General features: G+C 36.5%; 1 protein-coding gene across 3 annotated transcripts in view; it reads left to right on the top strand.

Moving 5' to 3' along the window:
* Window positions 1-3946: 3946 nt before the first annotated feature.
* The window catches only part of bin1b (bridging integrator 1b), a 63009-nt gene continuing 54856 nt past the window's right edge, over window positions 3947-12099 (top strand). For all 3 annotated transcript variants that reach the window (XM_056459443.1, XM_056459442.1, XM_056459444.1), the window contains exon 1: window positions 3947-4370. In XM_056459443.1, the coding sequence (XP_056315418.1) occupies window positions 4290-4370 (81 nt within the window). In that variant the 5' untranslated portion in view covers window positions 3947-4289. The remainder of the gene's footprint in view (window positions 4371-12099) is intronic.

Raw genomic sequence — 12099 nt, 5'->3', positions numbered from 1 at the left:
CATCGTCATACAATAACTTGCCTAATTATTCTAACTCACCTAATTAAACTAGTTAAGCCTTAAAAAGTCACTTAAAGATGAACACTAATATCTAGTAAAATTTCTAGTATGTACTGTCATCATAGCAAAGATTAAAGAAATCAGTTATCAGTCCCAGATATATGTTTCAAATGCCAAAAACATAAAGGAACATTTTTTCATTGTATCTGGGAATGTGAGGTGATTAAGATTTTCTGGCAAATTGTAGTAACATTAATCTCCTCAATTATCTTAAAACCAATTCCAGTTACACCTGAAATATGTGCATTGGGTTTATTCCCAGTAAGTTCGTCATTACCAGGTTATAAAGCTAAAACGATTGATATGTGTCTTGTGATTGCAAGGCGTTTGATAGCACTCTATTGGAAGAACATAGAAAGTCCATCGATTGATCACTGGCTGAAAGATTTGACACATTACATTGCACTGGAAAGAATCACCTACAGTATAAAGGGCAAATTAAAGGAGTACCATAAAATTTGGGATCTGTTTATATAATTTTTGGATCATAACTATACAATGGCACAAGCAAATACCTCTCACGCTTATAGTGATTGATATGTGTATATGTGTATTTTTGTATGTGGAATACAGTTGGGGGGGGGGGGGGGGGGGGTTAAAATGTAAAAAAGTGTATTTTCATGCCAAATTTCAAATGTTTTTTCTACAATAAAAAAAAATAATAATAATAAAATAAAAAGAAATCAGTTATCAGAAATGAGTTATTATAACTATTATGTTTTGAAATGTGTTGAGAACAAAATCTCCCCGTTAAACATAGATAGGGGAAAGAAATATACAAGGGGGTTAATAATTCAGGAGGGCTAATAATTCTGACTTTTCAACTCTATGTTATTTTTATTAGCGTTTATTTTGCCTTCTGGCAGTAAACAGTCAGTAAACATTGTGCTAATGAAGTCTGATGGGTTTAATGTAATGGCAATCCCACCAAACATGTGATGTGACACCACTGAATAGAGAAACACTACTCTCACTAATGAGTTCATGCAAACATGGCATTTAAGCATTTAGGCCATGCAAACATCTTCGTTTCTTCCCTCAAATTCTAAATAGACTAAAATATTCGGTTGAAAGATTCAATTTTAAATGATTTGTCCTGGTCAGGTATTATAAATACATTGGAGCACTTCTAAAACTGCAGACTTTTCATGATTAACCCTTTGTGTTGTATTTCATTCTTTTTCTTTTCAGCTTAGTCCCTTTATTAATCTGGGATCACCACAGCGGAATGAACCGCCACATGTTTTACACAGCGGATGCCCTTCCAGCTGCAACCCGTCACTGGGAAACATCCATACATTCACACAGATACACTACGGACAATTTAGCCTTCCCAATTCACCTATACCACATGTCTTTGGACTTGTGGGGGAAACCGGAGCACCCGGAGGAAACCCACGCGAACACGGGGAGTGTGTTGCATTTCTATTCTTTCTATTCATTCATTTTCTTTTCAATCCCTTTATTAATCAGGGGTTGCCACAGGGGAATGAACCGCCAGCTTATGCAATTTATCATGTCTTTGGATTGTGAGGGAAACCCGAGCACCCAGAGGAAACCCACGCCAACACGAGGAAAACATGCAAACTCCACACAGAAATGTCAACTGACTCAGACGAGGCTCGAACCAGCGACCGCACCACCCACTTTGGTAAATCATCATTCATACATTTTCTTTTCGGCTTAGTCCCTTTATTAATCTGGGGTCGCCACAATGGAATGAACCGCCAACTTATCCAGCATTTTTTACGCAGTGGATGCCCTTCCAGCTGCAACCCATCACTGGGAAACATCCATACACACTCATTCACACACATACACTACGGACAATTTAGCCTACCCAATTCACCTGTACCGCATGTCTTTGGACTGTGGGGTAAACCCAGGTGAACGCAGGGAGAACATGCAAACTCCACACAGAAATGCCAACTGACCCAGCCGTGGCTCAAACCAGCGACCTTCTTGCTGTGAGGCGACAGCACTACCTACTGCACCAGTGTGTCACCTACTTTGGTAAATGTATCTGCTAAATAAATAAGCCAGCCTGTGGTCAGTTTGTAAAATTTGTTGATGATTATTGATAATCCTGGATTTTGCCTGCATGAAGTTGCCAAATAATGGCTTAACTGCAGTGCTACACATTATTCATTATTAAAGATGATTGAAATATTGGCGGCATGCTGGCTCAGTGGGTAGCACTGTCACCTCACAGAATGAAGGTCGCTGATTTGAGTCCCGGCTGGGTCAGTTGGCATTTCTGTGTGGAGTTTGCATGTTCTCCCTATGTTGGCATGGGTTTCCTCCGGGTGCTCTGGTTTCCCTCACAGTCCAAAGACATGCGCTATAAGTGAATTGGTTGAACTAAATTATCCATAGTGTGTGTAAATGAGTGTGGTTCCCAGTACTGAGTTGCGGCTTGAAGGGCATCCCTGTCTTAAATATATGCCGGAATAGTTGGCGGCTCATTCCGCTGTGGTGACCCCTGATAAATAAGGGACTAAGCCAAAGAAAAATGAATGAATGATTGAAATGTTAAAGAAAATTCCAAGTAAATATTTTTGGTCAGACAGGTTTTGCCTGACAATAATAATTCTGGTGAGAGAGACATTAAACTGTATTTTCATGCATTAATACTTACAACAAAAATGTAAGAACCTTCAGTATGCATAACATTATTCACTAACAATAGCAGATATTTATTTAGATTTGGTAATATTTATTTATTCAATTCAAATTAACTTATACAGCTGAAGTCTGAATTTTTACCACCCCGTTTATTTTTTCCCCCAATTTCTTTTTAACCGAAAGAAGATTTTTTCAACACATTTTTAATCATAATAGTTTTAATAACTCATTTCTAATAACTGATTTATTTTATCTTTGCTATGATGACAGTAAATAATATTTGGCTAGATATTTTTCAAGACACTTCTATACAGTTTAAAGTGACATTTAAAGGCTTAACTAGGTTAATTAGGCTAACTAGGCAGGTTAGGGTAATTAGGCAAGTTATTGTATAATGATGGTTTGTTCTGTAGACAGTCTGAAAAAAATATAGCTTAAAGGGGCTAATAATTTTGACCTTAAAATGGCTTTTAAAAAACTAAAAACTGCTTTTATTCTAGCCAAAATTAAACAAATAAGACTTTCTCTAGAAGAAAAAATATTATAGAAAATACTGTGAAAAAGTCCTTGCTCTGTTAAACATCATTTGGGAAATATTTAAAAAAGAAAAATAATTAAAAGTGGGTTTAATAATTCTGATTGCAACTGTACTTTGTATTCAGTTATTTCCATCAAAATATTTGTTATTGTTTTGTTATTATTAGCTAGTTTATTTATTTATTTAAAATGATATTTTTTGTAGTGCTGGGCAAAGATTAATTGCAATTAAAAATCCAAAATAAATGTTTGATTTGACATAATATATGTGCTTGTGTTATGTATATTTATTATTTACTCACACATACATAATAACAAAACTATACGAAACATTTTATTACATGGATATTTAAATTTATATACAATAGGTTTCATATACATATTTACATTCTATATCTAAAATAAATAAACATTTTCTCAAATATATGCATTAATATATAGAACTACAACATAAATATAGACAGTACACACATGTATTATGTCAAAACAAATGGATGCGATTAATAATGATTAATTTTTGCATTCATTTTTAGTCATTTACACACCTATTAACATTAAACTTTAAAACCCACTAACATTAACCCCCTGGTATAAAAGTTCAAGAAGATTTTCCGCAGAAGTGGAGATTTAAAAAAAGTTATAATAGTGGATGTGTTTACCTGTCTGTCCCTTTAAGAGAGCGTCTATAATAAGGAATGGAAACATAATCCATCTCTCTCTCTTTCTCTCTCTCTCTTGTTGTCCAGTCTTGCCTCCAGTGGCGAATAACGGAACCCGTCAGAGTTTGAATAGCTTGATAGTTTAAAGTTTGAACTTTTTTATAACCTTGCTTGATAAAGACTTAGTCTATTAATAACTCTGTCCGTATCCGCTTGTAAGTCTCGCGCGCTGTGTCTTTAAGAGGGTTTACCCACCGACCTCCTGTTGATCCGACAGACAGTGTATTTCCCCATACATTACCGCTCCTCAGCACCTCCTCCCGCCTCTCTCTCTGCGCTTTACTTCATTCATAACCACTTATTTATTAATATATTTATTCACTTTGGAGACTTGAAGAAGCTCAAAACATGGCAGAGGTCGGGAAAGGAGTCAACGCCGGGAAACTGGCCAGTAATGTACAGAAGAGGTTAACCCGAGCGCAAGAGAAGGTATGCAGGCATACGGTTACTCATTTTGTGTGTGTTTGAAATATATTGTTAGTTATTAAGTTTGTACGTTAAGCTGAAAGGGTCTGCTAAGTTTTTAGCTGAATGTCAAATGATCTGAAACTTGTGTGTGTGGTACTGTAGGAAGAGAGTGTGAAAACAACAGCTGAAACGCATTATAACAGTTCATGTAACGCTCGTGTGTTTGTCACGCTCACTTGCGTTGGAAATGATGGATTTGTTTGCTTTCCTCAAAGTTTTTATTTGCTTTTCCTCAGTGTTTCAAAGTTAAAGATTTGAAACACTGAATTCAGACTGGATGATTTAAGAGAAAGGGCAACTAGTTTAGTGACAACAGCTCTTTAATATTTTTAAATCAGTCAGTCAATTTAAATCAATCAGTCAGTCAATTGATATATATGTTTATGTCATCTGAAAGCTGAATAAATAAGTGACAACAGCTCTTTTTAATCTTTTTAAACATTTTAATCAATCAATCAATCGATCAATCAATCAATCAATGTATGTGGTGACATTTTTTTCCTGAAATTGAGATGTATGTCATCTGAAAGCTGAATAAGTAAGTGTTCCATTAATGTGTGGTTTGTTCGGATAATATGACAATATTTGGCAGAGACGCACCTATTTGACATCTGGAATCTGGGGGTTGTTAAAAAATCTAAATATATTGAGAAAATTGCCTTTAATGTTGTCCAAATTAAGTGCTTAGTGATGCATATTAATAATCAAAAAATAAGTTTTAATACATTCATGATTGGAAATGTAACGTCTTCATGGAACAGGGGCTTTTATTAATATTCTAAAGATTTTTGATAAAAAAACTATAATTTTAACAATTTATTTTTACCTATTCTATTTAGCTATTCCATATTTAGCTTTGATGTGTATACACAAATACACACATGCGACTGGTTTTGTGCTCTAGGGTCACTTCACATTATATTATATTATTCATTCATTCATTCATTCATTCATTTTCTTTTTGGCTTAGTCCCTTTATTAATCTTGGGTCGTCACAGCGGAATGAACCGCCAATTTATCCCTTCCAGCTGCAACCCATCACTGAGAAACACACACACACACACACACACACACACACACACACACACACACACAACACACACACACACACACACACACACACAAAAAGCTGCTTTGACACAATCTACATTGTAAAAGTGCTATACAAAATAAAGGGGAACTAGAACACACACACACTACAGACAATTCAGCTTACCCAATTCACCTATACCACATGTCTTTGGACTTCTTGCTGTGAGGCGACATTATATTATATTATATTATATTTTATTATATTATATTACAGTATATTATATTATATAAAATTAAATTAGTGGAAGATCATTATTAAAAACTCACACTTTGGGCAAGTTGTCACAGTGATATCTGCTTTTTATTAAGGATTTTATTTGGAAATAAACTATATAAGTATTAAATAATAGTTTTTAGTTAACACTTTATTTTGCACTATCCATGATTAAAGTAAATTTAATTAAGTATACATGCAGTTAAAACCAAACAGATGAAGCAAAAAATGGAGGTAATGTTACTGCATTCTGAACTAACACAAAATAAATACATTCATACTCATAATTACTGATCGCTTTCAACAACTTCCTCATGCCCCGACCAGTCTCATTTCTTCAGTAATGCTTTGCATCATAGAAAAGTCCCAGATTGTCCAACTTAAAGTACAGCAGGATTTAAACAGAGTCTCTTATAAAATCAATCAATGGCACATATTAAGAAGTTTGGATGATATCATGGCAAAGTTTAAAGGGATAGTTCACCCAAAACTGAACGTTCTGTCATCATTTACTCACCTTTTACTTGTTTATTGAGTTTTTTGATGACTTTGAAAACTGACTTCCTGTAACCACTGGCTTCCATGGTATTTGTTTTCCCTACTGTGCAAGTCAGTGGCTACGAGTTTCCATGCAGCTTTCTTCAAAAAATCTTCTTTTGTATTGAACAGAAGAAAGAAACTCGTGCTGTAAAAAAAGTTGGGTTATACACAATTCCTTTATGTTGTCCCAACACAAATCAGTTAAGTTAACTTCAATGTTTTTACAAATTTAAAGTGGATTGAACTTAAAACAATTAGGTTGTTCCCCCCAAAAATGGTTTCAACTAATTTAGAATAACTAATTTGAACAAGCAGAAAAAAAATCAACACAAGTCAAGTTTAAAACCCCTTGAGGAAGAGTAAATAGTAAATTTTGGGTGAACTTTTAAGTCTCAGGGTATCAGTGATAAAACAACACAAACTCAGAGGAGTGCAGGTCCTAAACAGGAAGTGTCATTTCCACGCTAAACAGTCCAAATGACTGCTGGCCTCCAGAGCGCACAGCTGGACACCAGAGGCTTTCTGTGTGCAAGCGCTTTTCATTTGAGTGATTCTCGGATGTAAGATCAGCATTGTAGAAGCTACCTAATAAACTCAGCAAGTGCCTAATAGGCATGAGATGATAACCGGTTTCAAGGTTTACCACGGTTTGGAAAAGTCAAGGTTTTTAAAACCACTAAAATGCTCTGTTATACTTTTCCTACGGTATATGTAACTTTTTTACGACTATTTTATTTAGATTTTTAGGCCAACAGTATTTCCAGCAGATAAAGAGCCACATGAAAAGCTACTGGTCAGTAGGGTTGGGCGATGTCAACCAATTTGTCATCGTACGATGTCTAATTCGAAACCTCAAGATGGACGCTGGCATCGTTGTCGTAGGTGGCAGTGAATTAGTTATTTATGAATAATTAATTAATTCATAACAAATTAATTATTTGTAGCCTACCGTTTCAACTGCCTGACCTGCATGGTCTTTGTTTTACCCATAACCAAACCATAAATAAATAAAGAAATGTTACACACAAATTACCACCTGTCAATCACTTTTTCTGCGGGATTCTGGCATGAATAGGCAGCGTGATCTGTGTGGTTATAATAAGGTATATGCCGAGCTGGTGTGTTTCCCATGCTCATAAACTTCCGGTGACCTTATATTGTTAGGTTTTTTCCATTTTATACGGTTCCTTTTACAGCATCGATGTTGTAATGTAATTCAAATACAATCAGTTAAATAGACGTTGGCATTCATTTAGTTGCTCAAGCGTAAAACGAGACAAAAAGCCGTTAGCTTACACGCGCCCTTCAGAATCGGCAGGCTAGTGCGGAAGCTCCATTGAATATACTGGGGTAAAATAAATGCTCATATTATAAAGACATGGCAGGGGAAAATGTAAGTTAATGCAGTGCTTCTTGTACAATCTGAGACCCACTTTATATCAGATAATAGTCAGCCAGTGAAGATCGCTGATTTTTAAAGAAAATAGACCTTAAACGCACCGATTTTGCATTGGCATACACTTCACCGGAAACGATTAACCCAGGTTACTGGCAAATTAAAAGTCCTATTAGCATGCTTCGTCATATACCCCATGGCGTCGATAAACTTGGTTGGTAAAAAAGGTGCACAACCAACAGGAACCAACCTACAGTATCTGAGGTTTTTGCTAAAATTACTAAGTACAAGCGTGAAAGCGAAAGATTGAAGCGGTGAACTGACGCTGTGACACGTTACCTGATAGATTCGAAAGACTGAAGAGTCATTAGATGGAGACAAGGTTAATTATATATCATGTTTAACAACTATAGTGAGACACGATCCAGCAGTACATCCTTGATAATCTGTCCGACGTGCACTGCTCTCTGGGGTTTTGTTCTCAAAGACATGCTAGAACGCATGACAGAGTGTGTGTGTGTGTGGTGACGTGATGTACATTTTCAGCGGTATAGTGTGGACGGAGGGCTTTTCAGAAATGCTAGGTGAAACGCCAGTGTGGACGTAGATCGTACTCCCTATAGGTGTGTTCAGGGGATCTGAGGCATTCCCACTGCTTAAATGAATAAGATCAGGGTCACTTGGTGTCAAAACATCACAAATCTGCTCATTTTAACCAATAAGAAAACTGATCATTTTTGTTTTTGGCTGTTTTAAACTTGATTTTCTTAGTTTTTTCTTCATGAGATGATAGGACAGTTAGGATCTCTGGGAAAGACCATTTTGTCATTTCCTGTCCCTACAAACCGAGCAGACTCATTACTCTGCAATCATATAGATGCGTTCAGAGTTAAGAGGTTATTTCGGATCATTGTCTGCGCCTGTGTTTGTGTTCCTCTTCCTGCACAGTCAATTCTTTTCTGTTGGCTTTCAGTTGGCTTTTTTTTGTATAGGCTCAAAAGTTTGGTTCTGGAAGTAAAAACTCAATTCATCTCCATATAAAGGAAGACAAAAAAATAACAATCTTTAAATATAGACCTTTCGTGAGCTAAATTAATCAATTGTATGTGCTTTTTTTTGAAGCCATCGGCTGGATCTTTATTTATTTTAAAATAAATTGGTTTAAAATTATTTATTTATTGTGGTTTTATTGTGGTTAAATGCTATTTCACTTCAGAAGTATAGTGTTTGCTCTAGGATTTTTTTTTCCAGTTGTGGTGGCAGGCCTTTTGCACAGATCTTCTAACTACCTATGACGTTATTTAAAGACAAATGTCGTGATTGCAGTATTACTAGTCACATTAATGTAATATGAGCATGCAAATATCTTTGCTTGCGCGTTGATTTCCTCTGTTTGTGCACAAAACTTCTTGCACACCCTCAAATATACGCTGCTCGAGCAGATTTTCTTGTGCGCTCTCAAATAAACACTGCTGAAGGGTGATTTTAGTGCGATTTTCATGTAATGAGTATGTCTCCAGCATTTATTAGATTCACTAGGAATATTTATGAATGTCTCCAATAGACCTATAGAACGGCATTGAAGTAAAGTGAAACGGCTTTAAACTCCAGCAAGATAATAGTAATTGTATGCAGAACCACAGACCTTTATCTATGTAAATAAAGTATAATTATGGAAACTGCGTTCATCATAACTGAAAGCTACGTCGTGTTTGGTGGCCTCATGCATCGTGCAGCCCTGTAATGCCTCATTCACATCATCAGCGACTTTGTAGCTGCCTGTCGCTCTGAGCGGCAACCTGCTGCAAACACAGGTCTGTTAGATCTACAGCACGTAATACAACCGGTCTCTGAGCGAGCTGAGAGATGATCACCTGAGCTCTACTAGTGCTCCTATTGGCTGTCGCTCAAGAAAGTTGCTCTTAATTTGCATAAAGTTGATGGATTCTCAACTTTGTCACATCGCTCGACACCTACCTGGTCAACAAAGGTTGCTGTTGCTCGTGTAGATGGAGATCACCGGAAGTTACTCACTCGCCGTTGAAATGAACGGTCGCTTTGCCACTGCGAGTTGCTCGTACTGTTAATGAGGCTTAAGTCAGTTAGCATGTAGCCATAAAGCGTTTAACAAATAATGCACAGCACTACTATGATTACAGAAAAGTTTGCTCTGTTATAATTCACTTAATTTTTAAATGCGTTTTGGTGCAATTATAACCTGCTATATAAACAGCAGCAACAAAAGGTTTTAAATGAGAGGCTGTAATGTAGCCGTGGCGGGAATGAATTTTGGTGTGGTGCCCCGTAGGCATGGGTCAGTGTAAGTTTCTGACGATATGAAAACCTTGGATAAAAATACCACGGTTTCACGGTATCACAGTACTGTGATTACTGCTCTAAAATATGTTCTTTTTAAGAAAACAAAAAAATTCCCTATTTATTACATTATATTAAAATTTTATTTTAAGAAACAGTTGACAGGAACATGTCAGGCTTAATAGTAAATAAACCATTAACTTCTGCTCTCTTCATTAGTTTCAAAAACACAAATTTCTTTGCAACACATTAAAATACATAAAAAAATACCTTGGGAAAGGTATAACAGAACATTTTAGCGGTATTAAAACCTTGACTTTCCAAACCGCGGTAAACCTTGTAACCGGTTATCATCCCATACCTAGTGCCCTGCAATGGATATTGCCAGATTGGGTGGTTTCCCACCCAATTGGGCAATTTTTTATTTGATTGTGCAGGTAAAATTGGCACTGGCGGGTTGACAAATTTTGGGCAGTTTTGAAATGTGCATTCTATATGCAACTTATTCAACAAAACACAACTGTGTGCTCCTACTCCATTCAGTTAGTGGTGACCAGTGCATAGGGCAAACCGCATGGGCCCACCTGCAAGAGGAGTTTAAGGAAAGTTGTATCAACATCTGACTCCCCGGACAAATCTGACCCCCTTTCACGAGCACGCGCATCACACAGTGTCGCAGTTAAACTCACAGTGGTTTATCGTGACACTTTAAATTAATCTTTTTTTTTTTTGCAGTTGACAGCAAGATCAAACATGGAAACGTAGTCTGATTGACAAACAGCATTATGTTCACCAAATCGGACGAATTTATACCCCATTTCGAAAGTAAAACATACTCTTATAGGTATAGTAGTGTACAAAACGGAAAATAGCTACGTTTCCTCGTGAGATCAGGCTGGCAATTCACCTCATAGCTGCTAGCTTTGCTTCATGGCTCATGACGCTTAAAAAATGTTGTTGCTTTATGTGGAATAATCCTGCTCCAAGTTATAATGTTTAGAAATGTATTCGATCAAAAACTGCAAAAATGTATTACAGTTTAAAGTAACTCGTTTCCGTTCTTCATGATCTAAAGTTGTAATTAATAATGTGATGTCAAAGGGGTGGCTTGGTGGTTAGCACTGTCGCCTCACAGTAAGAAGGTTGCTGGTTCGAGTCCCAGCTGGTTCAGTTGGCGTTTCTGTGTGGAGTTTGCATGTTCTCCCCGTGTTGGCGTAGGTTTCCTCAGGGTGCTATGGTTTCCCCCACAGTCCAAAGACATTCGCTATAGGAGAATTGGGTAAGTTAAATTGGCTGTAGTGTATGAGTGTGTGTGTGTGAATGAGAGAGTGTATAGGTGTTTTCCCTTAATGGGTTGCTGCTGGAAGGGCATCTGCTGCATAAAACATATGCTGGAATAGTTGGTGGTTCATTCCGCTGTGGTGACCCCTGATAAATAAGGAACTAAACCGAAGGAAAATGAATGAATGATATCAAAGCTGATTTTTCAACGTCAGTATGGCATGCCATCTTTGAACATGCATTAGTGCAATATATACGTTTCAGTTCAATTTCATCTCAAAATGTGCTTTGTTCACCACAGAAAGTTTTCATACAGCTTTAGAAAACTTGGATTCCTGATTACTGGATGTTTGTTAATTGTATGGTGCTTTTTTGTCATAAAGTCTTCATATAGAGTACATATGTAAGCTATTGTAATTATGACTCTGGCTTTGTGTGAACAATCCACTTAATACATTGATTTCTCTTATCTGTAGAAAAGTCTAAAATATGGTTGCACAATACATCGAAAAAAATATCGACATTGCCACAATAGTATACACAATATCCGAGAAGTAAATTAAATTCATTTTATGTTTCAAGCATTTGTGTGCTGCATGCACAGGTCATTTATCCAAATCTGACCAATCAGGGCCTTTGAGCTGAAAATAAATACAGAAGATGGGAGACGAGAGAGGAAAATGACTGCATCCAATAAGAATCTGAATTTCCGCTGAGATGTTAAGTCATTTGTGGTGTTTTAAAGTCTAAATATTTGCACCTTGTTAGTTGTTTGTTTTAGTTTGGTCATAACATAATTGTTTTTTAAAACTGCGTTTTTTCAAGCTACCGTAGTTATATCTTAAGAAATA

The sequence above is a fragment of the Danio aesculapii genome, chromosome 6 (assembly GCF_903798145.1).
Source record: "Danio aesculapii chromosome 6, fDanAes4.1, whole genome shotgun sequence".
NCBI lineage: Eukaryota > Metazoa > Chordata > Actinopteri > Cypriniformes > Danionidae > Danio > Danio aesculapii.
Note: the sequence above shows the minus strand (reverse complement) of the source record. Positions and strands in the feature narration are given on the sequence as shown.